This window comes from Guillardia theta (genome assembly GCF_000315625.1).
Source record: "Guillardia theta CCMP2712 unplaced genomic scaffold GUITHscaffold_140, whole genome shotgun sequence".
Classification (NCBI taxonomy): domain Eukaryota; class Cryptophyceae; order Pyrenomonadales; family Geminigeraceae; genus Guillardia; species Guillardia theta.
The window spans coordinates 102824-120755 of record NW_005434534.1 but is presented as its reverse complement, the minus strand read 5'-3'; the positions used below and the strand labels follow the sequence as shown (position 1 = coordinate 120755).

Here is a 17932-nt window from a genome sequence, read left to right as displayed (position 1 = left end):
GAGGGAGAGGGAGAGGGAGAGGGAGAGGGAGAGGGAGAGGGAGAGGGAGAGGGAGAGGGAGAGGGAGAGGAATGGTCCTGTTTGTTGAGGCTGCAAGCCATGACCATTCGGAAAGCGAAACTTCAAGAGCACTTGAGAGGACGACATGTCGCAGACTACCTGCATGATGAGCTACTGTATGGTGAAGAAGCTTCTCGGCGCGATCGGTCCGACCCTTTTTGCAGCTTCCTCATCGCTCGTGTTTCGATTCCGCATGATGCTCTTCCGGAAGATCTCGTGACCGCCGAGGCATGTGAGGGAGTTTCGTTTGTCTTTCGAGTCTCCAGGGCTGCCGGAGCCGATGGCGAGGTGCTTGTCGTCGTGACTGAACGATCCTCATCCCTCTGGTCTGGCTTGTTTCTGGCGTTCTCATTGGACTCGTTCATGAATGCTCGCGCGACTCCCGACGAGACTGCGAGTCGAGATCTGCAGATCGATGACGTGGACACACATTATGGCATTCCGATCGTTTGTGATCTGCGAAGCTGTTCCCAGGATGCAGACAAGCTGTACAAGAAGACAAAGTTTGGTATCAGGTTTCTTTCGGAGCCGCTTCCGGCATCTGCAGCACAGAAGCAAATATTCTTTGTCGACGAAGTTCCTGGGCTCGCACAAGGAATACGCATGGCAATCTCGTACGAGTCCATATCTGAGAGATGTATACAAGACGCTCTGCAGAAGTCATCGGCAGCGTGCAGCTCGGAAAATGACTCGGTAGAGGTGTTGGATGAGCGGACAGAGAGCGAAGACAACCTCGACATTTCAGGTTTTGCCCTCCTGCTCCTGCCCTCACTTCACCTCACACGTTGCTGCAGCCTCTGAGTCTCCACAAGAGTACTCTCCCTCGGTGAACAAGCTCGTTGTTCGTCTCACTCGCTGACGTGAATCTTGCAGGAGGCGGAAGACGTGGAATCGTCCGATTGCGACAAGACGAGCGAGCGTGAACATCTGACGTCAAACGCATACCATGGGGATCACAACAGAGAGGGCAGAAATGAAGAGGGAGCGGGAGAGAAGGAGGTGGACAGGATAGAAAAGGTTGGGAATGGGCAAGAAGAAGATAGGGGAAAAGAGGAGAAGGAGAAGGATGGGGAGAATGCAAGAGATTTGGAGGCAAAGGAGGAGGAAGAGGAGGTGAAGTCTCAAATCTGCGAGGATGTGCCGGCAGACTTCCAGTGTGACGACCTGATAGTGGAGACGAGCGACGAGGCGGCGAGAAGGGCCAGGGAAACAGAGCTCCTGGTGCTCAAGAAGATTCACTCTCAGTTCAGATGGGTAGGAGAGTGCGTGAAGGAGGAGAAGGAGAGGAAGTACTATGAGGCGGTCATGCTCAAGGAGGAGGAGAAGATTGGGATCGGGTCGACGGTGAAGTTGATCGCTCCTAAAGGGCATCCTTACTTTCTTGCCCGCGTCCTGGAGCTGTGGGAGAACGTTGCGGACGGCTTCAAGATGATGCGATGCAACTGGTTCTACTCGTCGTTCGAGGTCCATTGCTCTGATCCGAGGCACCCCAAGGAAGTGTTTGCTTCGGACCACTACGACGAACAGTACCTTACTACCATTTCCACTACCTGCAACATAGTCCACAAGTCAGGGATCCCTCCCGGCGAGTTGGCTCGCTTCGTGAAGGAGGAGAACAATTTTTTCTACGAGCAGAAGTACTTCCCGACGAAGAAGCTGTTCGTTGCCGTGCCCCAGTGCAAGGAGATCCACGTTAGGCAAGCGAAGTCGGGCGGTGCTGATTTGAGTTTGAAAAATACCGCGAATCCTCAGGTGCGTCACTTTCATTTGTCAACTCCCCAGCCTCCTCCCCCCCCCCCCCCCCCCCGGTTTTCCGGTTTCTTTCAAATTCGAATTTAAATCCTTTTCCCCAGGCAGTTGGGCACCAGAGGGAAAAAGGGCCAGTCCCCCCCTTGAAAAGAAAACCAGACGCATCTGCTGACCCTCGTGACAACAAGATTGCTCGCCCTCACGCTCAACTGATGTCTCCTCCTCCTGCTCCTCGTCCTCCCTCTCAAGTGACTTATTGCCTTCTCTCTCCTGACCGAGATTGATTTTGTTCCTTTGCCAGCCGCCTCGACGGACCTTGCCAGCGCCTTACAAGGGGATCGAACGGAACGCAGACGGCACCTATCGAGCAATCGCAAACATCAATGGCTCAAAGGTGAGGACGATGAATCTTGGGGGATGATGGAAGGACTGGGGCCAGGGAGGGGAGGGGAAGAGTGAGTGTTCACCTTGTGTTACCTGCAGATCAGCTACTCCCCTTTCAAGTCGGCCAAGCTTGCAGCGCGAGCATATGACCTGATGATGTGCAAGGAGACGACGGCAGATGACCCTTGTCTCAACTTCGCTCAAGATCATAAAACGATAATGGAACTGCAAGAAGTGAGAGGCTTCTTTCTTTCCTCCTCCCTCCCCCCTCCCTGCATCCTCCTCATCTCAGAATTTCTTCCCCTTGATTTGGATCATTTGCTCCCTGTCTGACTGTGGCTGGACTTGTCAGATCCTCGCGCTCTCTCGCCAGAATGAGCTAGTCATTCGTCAGGGCTTCTTCGTCAATCCCTCCTCCTCCTCTCTGTCTTCTGACCTGCCATCGAATTCTCAAAACTCCGGGCAACATGCAGAACGGACAAAAACGGCAGGGTTGCAGCCGTCAGGTCGACCGCAAAGCGCAGAAGCAGCATCATCATCCTTCTCAACAACAGCGACAGTTGCAAGATTACCAACTTCATCAGGCATGGGAGCAGTAGCGAGGTCATCATCAACATCAGTGACAGCATCATCAACAGCAGCAGTCGCAAAATCACCAATAGCATCATCGTCATCCTCAACAACAACACCAGCGGCACGACCACCATCTTCGACGTCGTCAGCGATCAGGAACACAACAGCAGCTGCTACCATATCGAGAGCTTCGGCAGCGTCAAACGCGCACAAGGCGACCCCTCTCTCGCAGACTTCCTTTGGGAGAGTCTCTATCAGCTACCCAGCAGCAGCCGCCCGAGACCTCTCCGACCCACGAGGGGAGGAAAGGCAAGTCATGACCCACCAACCTTGCAACGTGGCGCCTTCAAGACTTCAGCCATCCCCTGCCACCGCGTCCGGCATCCGAGCGGCAGGCAGTGAGGCAGCGTCGTCGTCTGGAACTGTTGTGCCAGGTCGGTCGGTTCTGCTTGCAGTGTGAAGGTTTTTGACTCTTGTCGTCTCAAGATTCAAACAGTGAGCTGCAATTTTCGGTCGGATTGAGGTTTTACCCTGAAATGGTAGTTTTCTTCCCTGGGATGAGGAAAGAGGGAGGGAAGGATGAGAAGGGAGAGGCTGCGACGAGATTGGAGGAGGCGAAGCAGGGGGGAGGAGAAGGAAAGAGGGGGAGGAGCAGGAGAAGGAGCAGGAGCAGGACTGGGAGCAGGAGAAGGAGCAGGAGCAGGACTGGGAGCAGGAGAAGGAGCAGGAGCAGGACTGGGAGCAGGAGAAGGAGCAGGAGCAGGACTGGGAGAAGGAGAAGGAGCAGGCAGGGTGCTTGAGTGATTGGGTGGGGGCGTGAGGTGGCAGGAAGTGACGAACGTGTCAGATGGCAACGAGGGGGGAGCTGGTGGTGTCGCAGGTGATGGACTTGTGCAAAGTGATCGAGGGACGGTCGATCATGATCGGTGCGTCTTGCTGTGACCCGGGGAGGAGGAGGTGCCTGACGGAGGTGCAGGGGATCAGGTTGTTGCCATCGGCAAGCACGCAGTGCAGGGCATGGAGACTGCCGAAATCGAGAACCTCCTCTGTGGTCCGGTCGATTCCTGCGTGCAGCTGAAGATGAGGAGGAGGATTGGTATGACGACGGCTGATTACTTCGTGACGGTGGTGAGGACGGAGGGAGAGAAGGAAGATGGAGAGGAAGAGAGAGGAGAGGAGCGACAAGTGAGGAAAGGGAGAGGAGAGGAGGAGGGCAGAGGAGGCGGCAAGGAGAGGAGGAGGGGACGGCGGCGGATGAAGAGTTTGCAGGAGAGGACGTCTTTTTGTCGTAGGGTACCTGCTGCTCGACCGAATTCTTCTCCACTGGAAAAAATGCTGGAATGCCTCAAGGACTGGACACGAATGCTTGAGGTGCCCTGCTGCTGCCCCTGCTCCCTTCCACTCTCTCTCTCCTCCCTGCCTTCCTCCACGTCCTCTTCCCTTCTCTTCTACAAGCTCAGTGGATCGTTCATCGCAGAGCTTCATGGCGCGAGAGGACAGAGAGCTCAGCCGGCTCCTGTTGCACTCCCATCAAGGCATCGAGAAGCTGATGAGTCTCAAGGAGGAGGCGAAAGTGTCGAGGTGAGATGATGATGATGAGCATGATGATGATGATGATGATGATGATGATGATGATGATGATGATGATGATGATGATGGAGGAGATGATGGAGATGATGATGATGGAGATGATGATGGAGATGATGATGGAGATGATGATGGAGGAGGAGATGATGATGGAGATGATGATGATGATGATGATGATGATGGAGATGACGAAGAGGAAGAGGAGACTGTGAGGTGGGTGAGGTGAAGGGCAGGGACAGCCACAATATCAACGGCATCCAGAGGATCCTCGACTTCCTCCTCCACTTCAAGACTACTTGCGCCTCCTTTGCTACTGCCCAGCAGGTTCACTCCTCCTCTCCTCTCCTTGCTCGTGCTCTCCCCTCCTCTCCTCTCCTTGCTCGTGCTCTCCCCTCCTCTCCTCCCGTCGCTCCTTTTCTTGCAAGTCACATCGGCCCAGGCCTACGAGACAGGATGGCAGAGAGCATTGGAGGGCGAGAACATCGAGTTGCGGCAGATCCGGAGGTGAGTGAGGGATGGGGATGGTGAGGAAGGAGAAATGAGGAGGAGGAGGAGGGGAGGAAGAGGAGGAGGTGGAGGAAGGTTTTCTTCTCACTTTCTACAGTCACAAGGAGCAAATGGACAAACTGGCTGGTGACATCCGCTCGCGGTCCAGGTCTCTCCTAGCCGCGATGAGGACGCTAGTCACAATTCTTAGCAAGCCTTGATGTCATGTACATTTCAACTCTTCTCCTCCTCATCTCCCCTCCTCGCTCGTTTCTCCGAACGCGGCACAGATCTGTCCGATGCGCCTGATCGCGAACTTCTGGCTGATGTTCAGCTGCTTCTGCAGCTTCGTGTTCTGAGCCTTTAGCCTGAGACACAAGTCAGCACACTCCTGCTCCCACACCGTCCTTCTTCCTCCTCCTCCTGCCCTCCTCCTCACCCTTCTCTCACTTTCTCTCGCTCTCCTCCTCTCCACTTACGCTTCTTCTCGCTGTCGGCAGCGTTTGACCTCCTCCTCCATCGCTCGCAGTCGCTCGTCCCTTTCCTCCTCCCAGCTGTTCTCCTTCCCCTCCTGCCGCCTCCTCTCGCTCATCTTGGTCGCCAGTGACTTCTTCTTGTGCTCCTCCACCTCCTCCCTCAGCTCCTGCAGCTTCCTCCTCAGGGCCTTGTTGTCTGCCGCCTCCTCGTAGTAGAGATTCTCGATCCTCCTCTTCTCCTGCAACCTCGCTCAACAAACAGAAGGAAAGGAAAGCGAAAGAGCAGAAGAAAGTGAAAGCAGAGACAGCAAACAAGGTAAGAGAGTGAGAAAGGAGGATGTGGTGGTGGAGGAGAAGAATGTGGAGGAGGAGGAGGAGAAGAGAGGAGAGAGAGAGAGAGGAGGAGGAGGAGGAGGAGAGGGAGGGAGAGGAGAAGCTCACATCCTCCATCTCTCTCAGACGATTCTCGAGAGATTTCTTGGACAAGGAGCAAGTTGGGTTGGTGCAGCTGCCCATCATGCTCCTTGTCCTCGACCACCTTCCTCCTCTAGTCTCTGACGGCGATTCCTCCAGCAGGAGCTGCGCGCACGCTCCCTCGTGCTCCTCTTGGCTGGTCGAAAGTTGAGCAGGGCGAGGCTCAAGCCTTCGTCCCTTCCCTTGCTTCGCCTCCTCCTCTGTACCTTCCTGCTCCCTCTCTCCTTCCTTTCCTAACTTACCTTCCTCCTCCCTCTCTACCTTCTTCTCTTTACCTCCATTCTCCTCCCTCTCTACCTTCTTCTCTTTACCTCCATTCTCCTCCCTCTCTCCTTTCTTTCCTATCTTCCATTCTCCTCCCTCTCTCCTTTCTTTCCTATCTTACCTTCCTCCTCTCGATCTACTTTCTCTCTGACTTCCTTCTCATCGACTTGATCTGACGCACTGATTTGCTTCACCCTCAACGCTTCTTCCTCACGCTGCTCATCTTCGATCCTTTGCTTCCTCTCACGGACGGAGGGGGAGGAGCAGAGGAGGAACCGGGTGAGAGAAGCGACAGCATCCTTAGTCTTGTCCAGCTGCTCCCGTGCTGTGCTTGCTCGCACTGCTGCCTGCAATGAGCTGCTCGACATTCGCAGTGCCCGCACGTGGCTCGCGATGGACATCCTGGCGCATGCCTGAAGCAGCAAGGCGCTTCTCCTCTTCTTCCCCAGCTCTCTCCGAGCACACGCTGCCTTGCCTGCCCGCATGAGAATGGACGAGGAGGCGGCGATGGCCTTGACACGCTCCCTCTCCAGCAGCTCCGCCAGCTCAGCTCGCATGAAGATCTTCGTCCGCCCGATGCTGTAGGAGGCCTCGCTCGCCCCCCACACCGCCAGTAGCTCCCGCACATGCTCAACTGTAGCGTTGGAGGGAGAGAAGGAGGAGGAGGAGGAGGAGGAGGCTGGCCGTTGACAGCGAAGGCTCGCGGGCCCTCCATACCTAAGCATCAATTCCCGGAAGGAGAGGCGAGCTGGGAAGCTAGCACGGCAGATGCGAACGGCTTCGATGAGACCCCCGCAGCGGAGCTGGAGGAGGACGAGGGGGTCCAAGAAGCGGGCGGGCATCTTGGAGGGGTTGGGGTTTAGACAGCGGAGGAAGTGAGGGTGCGTTGCCGCGATCGCCTCGCACAGCCCACGGAGTTGGCGCTTGAACTGCGAGCTCTGACTCTCAGCTGCCGACGGCAGCGAGCTCCTTCCCCAGCTCTTCCCCAGCTGACCTCCCACCTCAGAGCGGGGAGAGGGAGAAGAACAGGTGTCTCCAGGACCAGCTTCGGAGCCCGCAAAGAGAGAGCGGAGGAAGGGAGAGGAGCGGGAGGTAAGGAACAGCTGGAGGTCGAGCCCGAGGATGTCCTGGTTCTTGGCAAGGAACCCGCGGCACTCGTACGTCACGTCCCCCGCGTAGTGGCGGACGAGGAAGCTGAGGGGGGCGAGACGCGGAGCCGCCACGTGCGCATGGCTCGTCCTCCTCACCTTGTGCGCAAACCCCTCGTCCGACCCTCCTGGGACCCTACCCTCCTCGTCCAGCATCGCAAAGATGCCGGAGCTCCGGTTCTCCAGCAGCTCCACACACGCCTGGTTGTCGCTGAAGTCCACGTAGCTCCACTCGATCCCCTCCTCCACGTACTCCTCCTGCTCCCTCCGCAGCACGAAGTGGTTGAACTGCTGCTGCAGACGTTCGTTGGCAAAGTTGATGCAGAGCTGCTCGAAGCTGTTGGTCTCCAAGATCTCGAAGCCGAAGATGTCGAGGATCCCGATGCGCAGGGAAGAGGGAGGGGAGAAGGAGGAGGAGGAGGAGGCAGGAGGGAAAAAGGAGGAGGAGTCCGTCCTCTCTGGACGGCCATCATGCAGGCGGAGCGTCTGGTTGACGCGAGCAACGAGCCAGTGGAAGAGCTGCGAGTAGAGGGCCTTGCTGATGGCATCCCGTGACGCCTCCGCCTGCTCCTCCGACAACTCCATGCTCACCGTCTCCATCGCTGCCCGGATCTGTCGGCGCAGAAGAACTTCCTGAAGCTGCGAGGAGGAGCAGCCGAGGAGGGCAGCAGCTTTGCCTAGCGGGTCGCGGGGGTCCGGCACGAGCTCGCAGGTCTCTCCGGTCCACGTGAACGCCAGGTTGCCGAGGTGGAGGATGGCAGCTAGCACGCGGAACATTTCACGTCGCTCCTCCTCCCGCACCCCCACTAGGTCCATCGCCTTGAGAGTGCGAAGGAAGGCGGCATGGTCGTCCTTGCCCTCCTCTCTCACGGCTCCTCCTGCCGCCAGGCTCACGTACTTGTCGGCCGCCTCCAGCCCGAGCTCTGCGACCTGCAACTCCTCCGCATCCGGATGCTGGGCGGCAGCACAGAGCTGGTAGAAGACATGAAAGTTCCTCTCCTTCTCCGCGATCTTGACGATACGCGACTTCTCCAGCAGGTACGTTTGGATCGCTGCCCCAACTAGGTGAGCACTCTCCCTCCCCCCTCCATCCCCTCTGCTGTCAGCCTCTCCGTCCCCATCCTCTGCCGACGCCGTGCACCCTTTCCCCTCGCTCCTCTCGAAGAACAGTTGGATGAATTTCCCAAACCGGGAAGAGTTGTCGTTGCGGATGGTCTTGGCATTCCCGAAGGCCTCGAGGAGCGGGTTTGACCCCAGCACCTGCCGCTCGATGCTGCTTCCTCCTCCTCCGTCCCCTTGAACCTCTAGGCCACTGAGGCCAGCGAGGTGTTGCATGAGATGCTTCGTCGCCTCCGTCTTGCCTGACCCGCTCTCCCCGCTCACCAGCACACTCTGATTCCCCTCTCTCAGCATCGCGTGGTACGCTGCATCGGCCATGGCGAACGCGTGAGGCGGGAGGCGTGCAGCTCCCATCCTCTGGTATCGCTGCATGCAGTCAGCGCTGTAGAGCGAGGGAATCTCCTTCCAGGGATTGACGACGATGAGAATGTCGCCAGTATAGGTGTAGATCTTATCCTCGGCATACCTCCTCCTCAGCGCGTTTAGGATGTTCGGTTCGTCCAAGTACTGCAGCTGAAGGAACGTCATGATGTATTTGCCACGCCCTTGCCTCTCCGACTCTACGACCACCCTCCCTAAACTTCTATTATCCTTTGCTCTCCGTCTCTGTCTCGTCTCTTCTTTCCCCTCCCTTCAAGGTCCTGCTTTCTCACCTTGGTCAGATCATCCATGTCTTGTGCGTCGATCGCATTGACTGGAAGTGTCTGGGAGATCGGAACCTGCGATACAGTCAGAATTCTGTCCTCCTCTACCTCCTCCTCCTCCTCCACCTACCGTTTTTGAGGAGCCGCAGGAAAGCCTGAGCAAGTAACTGTCATCCTCTGTAGTCTCGACAATCTGAGCGAGATCCCATTGCAAGTTGGACGTGTGCACCCAGCAGACGTTGCTGGAGGTTTCTGAAATGAACTTGAGAGGTCGGTGGGTAAGGGGACGGGGGTGACGAGAGGGGGAGGGGGAGGGGAGGGGGTAAACAGAGGGGAGGGACGGGAGCGCAACACGGAGAGGCAAACAATGGTCGTCAAGCTCACCCTTCATTCCCTCTGTCTTCTCAATCTGAAGAAATCTTTCCCGCCATGTGTCGAGCCTGCAGACTGCAGATTATACAAAGTCGTGGATTGAGAACATTATGTTTTGGTGCCAAAGTCAGGGGTCAGGCTCTGAACGAAACACCTTTCATTCCAGAAAGTTGATCTTACTATGAAGAAGAAGTATCCAGATTTTGATATCAAAAATGCACGCGTTGAGCATATTCTCTCTATCTCAAAGATAATTTGGCGCACAGTTGATCATTTGCTGGATACGTCCTTCAAGTTTCTACTGCCTTTTGATCAATCCTTTGCCTCTCCACGATTTGTTATAAGGTGAACTCTCCTTCTTTGTAACAAGGTACAAAACTAATTCGCACTTCATCTTCCGTCCCACGCTCCCCCCCCCCCCCTTCCTCGCTCCCTCCCTGATTTCTGCCATGTTTTGAACTCGACCGTTCCGAACATTTTCACTTATCTGTGATTACCCCTACCCCCCTTGTGAGTAAAATCTTACCAAGGAGTACCCCCCCTTCCTCATTCTTGACCCGAGAACTCCGACAACAACCCAATCAGAGGCTCATAACCTGCTGACCGCTCTTCGACTCGCCCGACTCAGTGCGAGGCCCGGCCCGGCCCGGTCCGGCACCCGGTGACCATGGTGGATAAAAAATACCCACCCCACCCGTGATGAAATGGGGATGAGAGGGGGTTCTTCGGAGTAAGTCGGTAGGGTTTGCGAGTGGGGGAACGTGAGTGTTACCAAGGATTTACTGAGGGTGGGGTGATTGAAAAATGAATTTTAACGGGTGGTTTTGATAGTGTTTTGTAGGGGTGATTCATCATTTACAAGAATTGGTCCCACGGGGTGGGTATGAAAGTGGGTGGGGTGTCTGAGTTGCTGGGGTGTGGGGTGAGGAGAAGGGAGGGGTATCATCATCATAGGCGGCGGGAAAATGGTGGGGCAAGGAGGGGGCCGGTGGTGGGTGGGAATGCTGCTCTACTGCGCGCTACATGCAGCGACGAGGGCTCTTGAATCATCTGAGACGAGTTCCCTCCAGCACCCCGCCTTCATCCGCAGCCTCCCAGTGTCTGACCAGTGCCGGGCAAGTCGAATCAGATCTTCTTTTGTGTGCATGGCGAAAGCCAAGGGGGAAAGGGTGGAAAGCGTCAGAGCCTTCGAGGTTGGAGATGCCGTGCTAACTGACGGTAAGTCTGGTGTGCTGACGCAATACAACAATGGTTGGTGGACGGTCACTCTTCAAGAAGGATCCGTGGTAAAGCGGAGGGCAAAGGCGCTGTCGTTGGGAAAGCAACCCGATCCCAAGGATCTTGCCAAGCCGTCAACCGTGTCAGTGCAATCCCAGCAGCAAAAGGGAGAGTCATCATCACCCGTGGCAAAGGAAGCTCCATCTGCAAGAAACAAACGAGGAGGAAGAGCATCCCATGGCAGCTCCGAGGCTGCAACGCCACCCCCCAGTGATGCGATCACGTCGGAAAACCAGGGCGACAGGCCCGGCTCACAGACAAAGAGGTCGACAAAACCTTCAACGGCGAGAACCCCGAAGAAAAAAGATTCCGATCAGCCCCTTACTGCACGGTGAGAATACATGCGTCATGCTGTACAAGGACAAGTTGGTTTGTTCCGCACATCGTGTTTCTTGCAATCACCCGCAGAGTCTCTTGGAGCTGATTTTTTCCCCTCAGATATCCACAAGCCTTGCAAGCCTATTTGGAATCGCTGAGCAACATGGGTGAAAGTCTCGCAGTGCAGGAGGAGCTCCCAACAATGGCTCGCTATCCTCAAGCTTTACAAGACTTGTTGAGTGGGAAGAATGTGAAGGTCAAGCCCGCACGAAGAAAGAAAGAAAGCCAGGGAGTACAGCTGGAGGAAACTTTTGTTGCCAGGTAATTCTAGTCTTCAAAAGGCGAGCTCGATTGGAGATTCAGCCTCTCCTCGCAATTTGCTTTCCATTGATACTTTCGTGCACCACTGTAACATTCGCGATACCTGTGGGAAACCCATTTGAATTCATTTTCTGAACGAAATGTGAAGGTATCCGGGCCCTCTGATGAGATATCTTGAGTCTCAGCAGCTAGAGGACGACTTGGATGACTCGTTGCTCGGACCCCAAGATAGTGAAGATGACTTCTATGAAGAGGACACGCCTCTGAGCGCGAGCTATCCACCCGCCTTAGAGTACTTGTTGAGCGGAGACTATCTTGAAGATAATGATATGGAGGACGGCAACATCAAGCAGGTGAACTGTTCTGATCTTTCTATATGTTCTAGTATGCTAACGGTTGCTGCTGCGATTTGTTGGGCGTGAACATTCTGATTTCAAAAGGTGAGGGATGCAGAATGGTTCCTTGGACGCAAGGGCTTCCATTTCGAAGAGTTAAAGGGGGACTTCTCTCCTGACGATCAACGATGGAGTGACAAAGAGCTCCGTGAAGAGAATGACAGTGACATGTACTTGACGTGAGGATTTCGGTTTAACTTTCTCCGCTGACGGATGTCTCAGTGGCGAAGGGCTTTCGTACCCCCTCCCACAAGAGGAATCTGGAGAGAACAAGCAGGTTCTTGCGACAGAATCTATGGACGTGAGTTACAATGATCGAAGTGCAATCAAAATCCAAGGATCATAATTATGATTACAGAAGAAGAAGCAGACGATGAAGGCGCCTGTTCCTGAAGCAACTACTGAAACGAAGCTGAATGACGTTGAAATCTCCGGTAAGGATCCCATAGTGCAGGATCAGCCAACAGCAGGCGGTAACAATTGACATTTGCAAAGTGATAAATTTACCTTTTGACACTATCTTTTGCAGAGGGATTGAACCCAAAAAATCCTATCCAGCCCGTGAAAGGTACATGCAGCTGAATGATTTCTTTGAGCTGACTTGAACTCTCATCAAGACTTGGAAAAATCTACGGACATTGAGGTAATTCTCTCCTTCTCAACGTAGCGTGCTGATCGAAACGAAATCCCAGATACAAACCAATCAAGGGTTCTTTCAAAAACTCGATGACATTGTCAAGAACTTCTCGAAAAAGTTTGGAATTTGAGAGTTTTGCAATCAAATATCTTTTTTGTAATACAACCCAATGAAACCATATGTACAATATCTATCCAAGGCAAAACACTGTTGGATCTTGCGCTCCTAAAGAACGGAGCATGTCAGAATCATGGAACAAGATACAACAGTTTGGTCTCAACGAGAAGAGGCATGTATGGATCTTTATGTCGCAAGCGGCAACTCATTCGCTCGAATGCGGATTGTTCGCGATCCAACTTACTTTCGCATGCTGTGTAGACCTCTACCGCTATGGGATAGCGGGGAGGCATATGCTGACATGCGTTGATGAAATCTACGTGTAGAAATTTACCTTGGAACGCTTGGAACTTCTCGAGTGGAAGATACAAGAGAATAGCAGCCAGCAAAAATACCCTCACCACGAAACGGGATCAAGGGGGAAGAAAAGCAGCTAGTAGGCGGTAGTGCTGGCAAAGATAGGAGCTGGAGCCTGAGCTGGAGCTGAAGCTGGAGCTAGACACCTTTGTAGCTTTGAGCAGGAGGTTCTCTGGGGGGTCAGTTGAGGCCTGCACTTGTCGCGTCCTGCATAGCGGTGCACGAGAAAGTAGGGGAATGACCTGACGCTCTTCGCCCGGGCCGGCCGGGCCAGCAGGTTGTTGCAACTATAACGAGTTGAGTAAAAGTAGTTCGAGATTGTTCTTCCTGGAGGACCCACCCCCCTCATATACTACCCCCTGACTCCTATGATTTTAAGGGGGTATGTTCAGGGGTGGACCCCGCTTGTTAGAGTCAAGAAGGGGGTGGGGTACTGGGTTTAAGGGCATCTGACATGCACAGACGATTCCTCCTCCTCTCCTCCGCCGCTCTGGCCTCAGGCTTCATCACCTCGCCTCTGTCCTCCCTCTCCTCCTCTTCTCCCACCAGGCTGGCTAACCATGCATGCAAGCCTGCTCTCCGTCCAAGCTTGACCTCCCTCCGCATGGTGGACTGGGACTGGGACAAAAAGAGTGAGGAGGAGGAGTACGACGGGGCTGGGGCAGATCGTGGACAGGTTAGATGAGAGAGAGAATGCGTCTGTCAGACTTGAAACTATTCGTTCCAGATCAACAGGTCCGATCAGATCAAGTCCCGCGTGGAACAGCGACTTGCGGAAGCCAAGAAGATTGCAGAGGAGAAAGGTATCAAGTGTTGCGACTGTTTTATACTGTGATGGCATCCCATGGTTTGACGTTCCTCCGGCCAGGCATCGCTGCTAGAAGCGGTCTCGATACCAGTGGCAGGCTGAAGGAGGGCGACCGTGACCCTGTGAGTCTTGTGCTCTTGCGTTCCCCACATTCTGATATTTTTTTTACAGCGCTCCGGAAGGGTCATCGTCGACCCGTTGAAGATCCCTACGTCTGATATGGGTGCTCCTGGATCATGGGAGGAGTACATGGCCATGCGCAAGAAGAAGGAGGGTGTCGTGAAGGATGTGAGCTTTCTTGTCCTCGGGTAGGAGGCCAAAGAAGGCTGACCGATGCACTTGTCAGGCCTTCGGCAACGTGATTGAGGACGTGAAGCCCTCGTATTCGGTGCAGGCAGGCACCTGGGGACCACCAAAGGAATCAGCCAAGGATGTAGCAGCCGACGTCTTCTCTAGCGGAGGCGGCAAGGTGATGGGCGGGCCCATCGAATCGGATGCAGAGCAGGTAGAGCAGGAAAGAGCATGGCAAGCGGGGCGACTCATGTTTGTTGCAGGAGGAATGGCGCAGACAGAGAGATGAGGAGGAGAAGAAGCGCCAGGAGGAAGTGGAGGCACGCATGGTAAGGGGAACGAGGGACTGAGAGCCGTGAAGGATGTTGATGATACTTTACCAGCAAATGTGGCTCAAGCAAGCGGCCGATAAGAAGGCGCAAGGTGGAAACTGAAGCTGATAGACTATAGATTTTGAGCTCCAATTCTCTGAACTTTGTTTTGCTCGTTGTTCCCTCTTGGGATTGGAAACTGCTGTGAAAGAATCGAACTGTATCCACTATTCCCTCTCTCGCTTTATTTACATTTCATGCACACAAGAATCTTTGATTTCATGGCTCAGCTTCTTCCGGTTTGAGGATCGAGGTCAAGGATTCCTCCTTGTTGTTACACAGATCAATCTGGCGGCAAACCAAGTCAGACTCTCAATCTTGATAGCAGCGTCAGGGACCGGCTTCAAACCCTGCTCGTCAGCAATCTGTCGATCCGCACCCGCATGCAAAAGGGCGCTGCAGCACTTGATCTGCTCCTCCAATGGAAATGGCCTGATTCCATCCGTCTTCTTCCACGTTCCTTGAGTAGTGTGTCAGGGGGAAGTGAGATCAGGATAGCAGCAATGACGCACGTAGGTACTCTTTCTCTATGTCCACAAGGTTCTTGCCTTTGTTGACCGGCAGAGGAAAGTTGACGCCAGGCAAGGGAGGTCTGTTGAGCTTCACCATCTTGAATTTGCCTGTCCCGGTGGCCGATGACGACAAGACTGAGTGTAGGGACCTGAGAGAAAAGGTGACGACGAAGGAAGAAAGTGCGAAGTAGATCACGCTGAATGAAGAGAGGCTGCGAGGTGGAGAGGAGTTCTGCCATGCTTGTCTTGCAAGTTGACGTCGAGTCCGAGTTTCAGGAGCAGGCTGAGGATTGAACTCTAACACAGCGTTGAATACCACATGTATCGAAGGTTTTTCTTTCGACTCACTTGACAATGCTGTGCCGCAACGTGCAGGACGTTCTTCCCCGAGATGTCTCGATGACTCACGTCCAGTCCATGTTTCTTGAGCATCATTCGAACGGTCTGCATGTTTCCCCCTGCTACTGCGTAGAACAGAGCGTTCCATCCTATACTGTCGCACTGCCAGAATCGTCATGCAAAGTCGATGGGCATGAGACATTTTGCCCTTCCTGATTGATCTGCAGCGGTTCAGGACGAGGTTTCTGATGATATTCAGCGATCAGCTGTTGCGTTGCTGTGCCTTTCCCCCAGAAACCTGCAGAGTGTACAGTAAGAAGACACAGCAATTCCACTGATCCTCTCACAAGATTTCATCAAGGGAGTCCTCGCCGACGAGTCTTGTTCGCTCCTTGGAATCATCTTTGCTCCATCACTGCCACTGACGAGCTGTCGAATGGCGACATGGTCGCCGATGGACGCAACCCAATGAAGCGGGTCGGGTATATTAGCGTACAGCTCCCACGCTGCCTTTTCCTGCTGCATCCTCCTATCTGAAGAAAGTGCACGAGAAAAACAATGAGGAATGAAAGGCTTGCACATCACATAGTCATCTTCTCTGTTGCCTCTTCCCTAACACTGTCAACAATCCCCGGTCACAACCGAGTACGTCTACCCTACTGAGAGCTACTGTCATGCCTGACTACCTGTTGCCATGATGGGCTATCCTCCGATTGTCCTGTCCTACTGTTCCCCCCTCCTCTCTCACTGCATCAATCTACACTCACTTTCCGTTGATTCTCTTGACAAGCTTGTTCTCGGGTCCCCCTCAATATCTCTGATAGAAACTGATTAAAGACAGCAATAATAATCTGTATAATTCATATGAAAGGTCTTCATATGGACGAGGACAGCGATTTTCCTGTAAGCCCTGGCGGGGCGAGCTCACCCCTCCCCAGGTGAACTGGTAGTTGGTTGGCCGCCATGCGAGAGCTGGCGGGGAGGAGCTGGAGTGCGGGGGGGGACGCGATGCAGATCACGAAGCTGGTGCAGGGGATAGAGGACGGAAGTCTGTCGGACCTGACGCACCTCGACCTCTCCAACTGCAAGATGAACGAGCTCCCTGCTCAAGTGTGCTCTTTGCCCTCCCTGGAGTTGCTGAACCTGGGAGGAAACAACCTGAGCTCCCTCCCTGATGACATCGGCGGCCTCGTCTCTCTCAAGATTCTCTTCTTCCTCGGCAACAAGTTCGAACGGATCCCCCCAGCCATCAAAGGCTTGCACAACCTCGAGACTCTCTCGTTCAAGGGCAACAGGCTGGTCGAGGTCGGGGAGGACCGGCTCCCGCTCTCCCTCAAGGCGCTCATCCTGACCAACAACAAGATTGCTGAGCTGCCCCGATCGATAGGAAGACTGCAGAAGCTGCAGAAGATCATGCTGGCCCAGAACGAGCTGATGAGCCTCCCCGACGAGCTGGCCGACTGCAACAACCTTGAGCTGATCAGGCTGGCGAACAACCGCCTCGAGGCCATTCCTGAACGTCTCTTCCTCCTCCCCCGACTCTCCTGGATCGGACTAGCAGGGAACGAGCACCTGACGCGCGCCCCTCACAACATCGCCAAGACGTACAGCATGGAAGACCTGGAGATGTTCGAGCAGATCGGGAGAGGAGCGTCAGGCTGCGTTCATCGCGCCCTCCTCCGTCCGACGGGGACACCGGTGGCGGTGAAGATCTTTCACGAGGAGGAAGCGATCTCTGACGGCTCTCCGTGGGATGAGATCGCCATCGCCTCCTCTGTGAGCTGTGGGGACGTGCAGGCGAGTTGACCTGCTGCTGGGGGTTCCTGTGACGGTGTTGCAGAGCTTGATCGGCATAGTGAAGGAGCCGAAGCTGGCAGCCATCACACACCTCGCTCCTCAGGGGTCGAAGATCCTGGCAAAACCTCCGAGCCTTGCGAGCATCACGCGTGATGTCTACACGAGGAGCTCAGCAACAACTGGCGAGCACAATGACACCATTGTCGGTCCCCTCTCGCTCTCTGCTGTGATCGCCATCGCCTATGCCATGGCCAACGGCCTGAGAGGTGTAGACTCTCTTCCTCTCCCCCTCCATACTTCTCACCTCCCTCCCTCTCTCATCATCATCATCACCAACTTCGTTGCAGCACTTCATGACGCCGGTATCTGCCATGGCGACTTGTATGCACACAACATCCTGGTGGAGCCTTCCTCACTGTGAGCCCTCTACTCTTCCTCCTCGCCTTCTCACCCTCTAGCAGGTGGGCCTGCTTGCTCGACTTCGGGGCGAGCTTCTGCTTCCATCGCGACGCCATGAAAGCTCCTCTCCCCGTCCCTCTCCTCCTTCGCCTCGAAGTGCTTACGGTATCTTGGTGTGCGCACGGCTGAAATTCTGCAGGTGCTCGCGTATGGGAGGCTGCTGGAGGAGCTCCTGGGCATGACAGACGGGGTGGCAGATGCTAGGGTCAAGCTGAACATCTCTCCTCCTCCACTCCCTCTCTCCCCCTCCGCTTTGCTCTCTCCTCCTCTTCTCGCAAACGCCCCCCCCCCGCCCCACACTCGATCTTTTACAGATTGTCTCGCAGGATCTCGACGCCATGGAGAGTCTGCAGCAACTGGCGGAGGTGAGGAAAGGGATGGGCGTTGAATGGGGAAGGAACAGGGAAGAACCGGGGGGATGTAGGGGAGAGGAAGGGGGGGGGGGGAATTGTTTGAATAAGGAGAGGAGGGGAGATATTTTATGTAAATGCTGTATCTGGGTGGAGTACTTTTTGTTCACCTTGCTCTATTCGATATCTTTTGGAATGCAACTTAAATGTATGGCATAGAACTTATTTTCCCAGCATGTCTTTCTC

At 54.6% G+C, this 17932-nt stretch overlaps 6 protein-coding genes across 6 annotated transcripts; 4 read left to right on the top strand and 2 right to left on the bottom strand.

Annotated features, from left to right (window-relative positions):
* Positions 1–99: 99 nt before the first annotated feature.
* GUITHDRAFT_119146 (hypothetical protein) lies at positions 100–5060 on the top strand (the record flags this gene model as incomplete). Its single annotated transcript, XM_005821635.1, has 15 exons — positions 100–805; positions 855–886; positions 934–1812; positions 2111–2203; positions 2293–2427; positions 2546–2582; positions 2693–3164; positions 3222–3261; positions 3440–3574; positions 3647–3692; positions 3743–3894; positions 4244–4347; positions 4587–4677; positions 4793–4857; positions 4958–5060. The coding sequence occupies 15 exons, from the start codon at positions 100–102 to the stop codon at positions 5058–5060; spliced, it is 3090 nt and encodes a 1029-aa protein (XP_005821692.1).
* A 1070-nt stretch (positions 5061–6130) lies between these two features.
* GUITHDRAFT_158791 (hypothetical protein) lies at positions 6131–8848 on the bottom strand (the record flags this gene model as incomplete). Its single annotated transcript, XM_005821634.1, has 2 exons — positions 6131–6169; positions 6572–8848. The coding sequence occupies 2 exons, from the start codon at positions 8846–8848 to the stop codon at positions 6131–6133; spliced, it is 2316 nt and encodes a 771-aa protein (XP_005821691.1).
* A 1633-nt stretch (positions 8849–10481) lies between these two features.
* On the top strand, positions 10482–12415 carry GUITHDRAFT_119144 (hypothetical protein; the record flags this gene model as incomplete). Its single annotated transcript, XM_005821633.1, has 9 exons — positions 10482–10945; positions 11053–11253; positions 11402–11606; positions 11694–11827; positions 11871–11949; positions 12007–12121; positions 12178–12216; positions 12266–12291; positions 12341–12415. 9 exons carry the CDS (start codon positions 10482–10484, stop codon positions 12413–12415), a joined length of 1338 nt encoding a protein of 445 aa, XP_005821690.1.
* A 785-nt stretch (positions 12416–13200) lies between these two features.
* GUITHDRAFT_166141 (hypothetical protein) lies at positions 13201–14398 on the top strand. The gene is made up of 7 exons (XM_005821632.1): positions 13201–13435; positions 13487–13562; positions 13628–13689; positions 13739–13855; positions 13914–14072; positions 14122–14187; positions 14242–14398. The coding sequence occupies exons 1-7, from the start codon at positions 13214–13216 to the stop codon at positions 14290–14292; spliced, it is 753 nt and encodes a 250-aa protein (XP_005821689.1). The 5' UTR covers positions 13201–13213; the 3' UTR covers positions 14293–14398.
* Positions 14399–14448: 50 nt separating this feature from the next.
* On the bottom strand, positions 14449–15605 carry GUITHDRAFT_119142 (hypothetical protein; the record flags this gene model as incomplete). The annotated part of the gene is made up of 7 exons (XM_005821631.1): positions 14449–14517; positions 14568–14689; positions 14742–14890; positions 14938–15038; positions 15090–15205; positions 15244–15378; positions 15428–15605. 7 exons carry the CDS (start codon positions 15603–15605, stop codon positions 14449–14451), a joined length of 870 nt encoding a protein of 289 aa, XP_005821688.1.
* Positions 15606–16043: 438 nt separating this feature from the next.
* GUITHDRAFT_147025 (hypothetical protein) lies at positions 16044–17760 on the top strand (the record flags this gene model as incomplete). Its single annotated transcript, XM_005821630.1, has 7 exons — positions 16044–16856; positions 16921–17143; positions 17225–17294; positions 17339–17441; positions 17476–17541; positions 17663–17701; positions 17740–17760. The coding sequence occupies 7 exons, from the start codon at positions 16044–16046 to the stop codon at positions 17758–17760; spliced, it is 1335 nt and encodes a 444-aa protein (XP_005821687.1).
* Between the last annotated feature and the right edge of the window lie 172 nt (positions 17761–17932).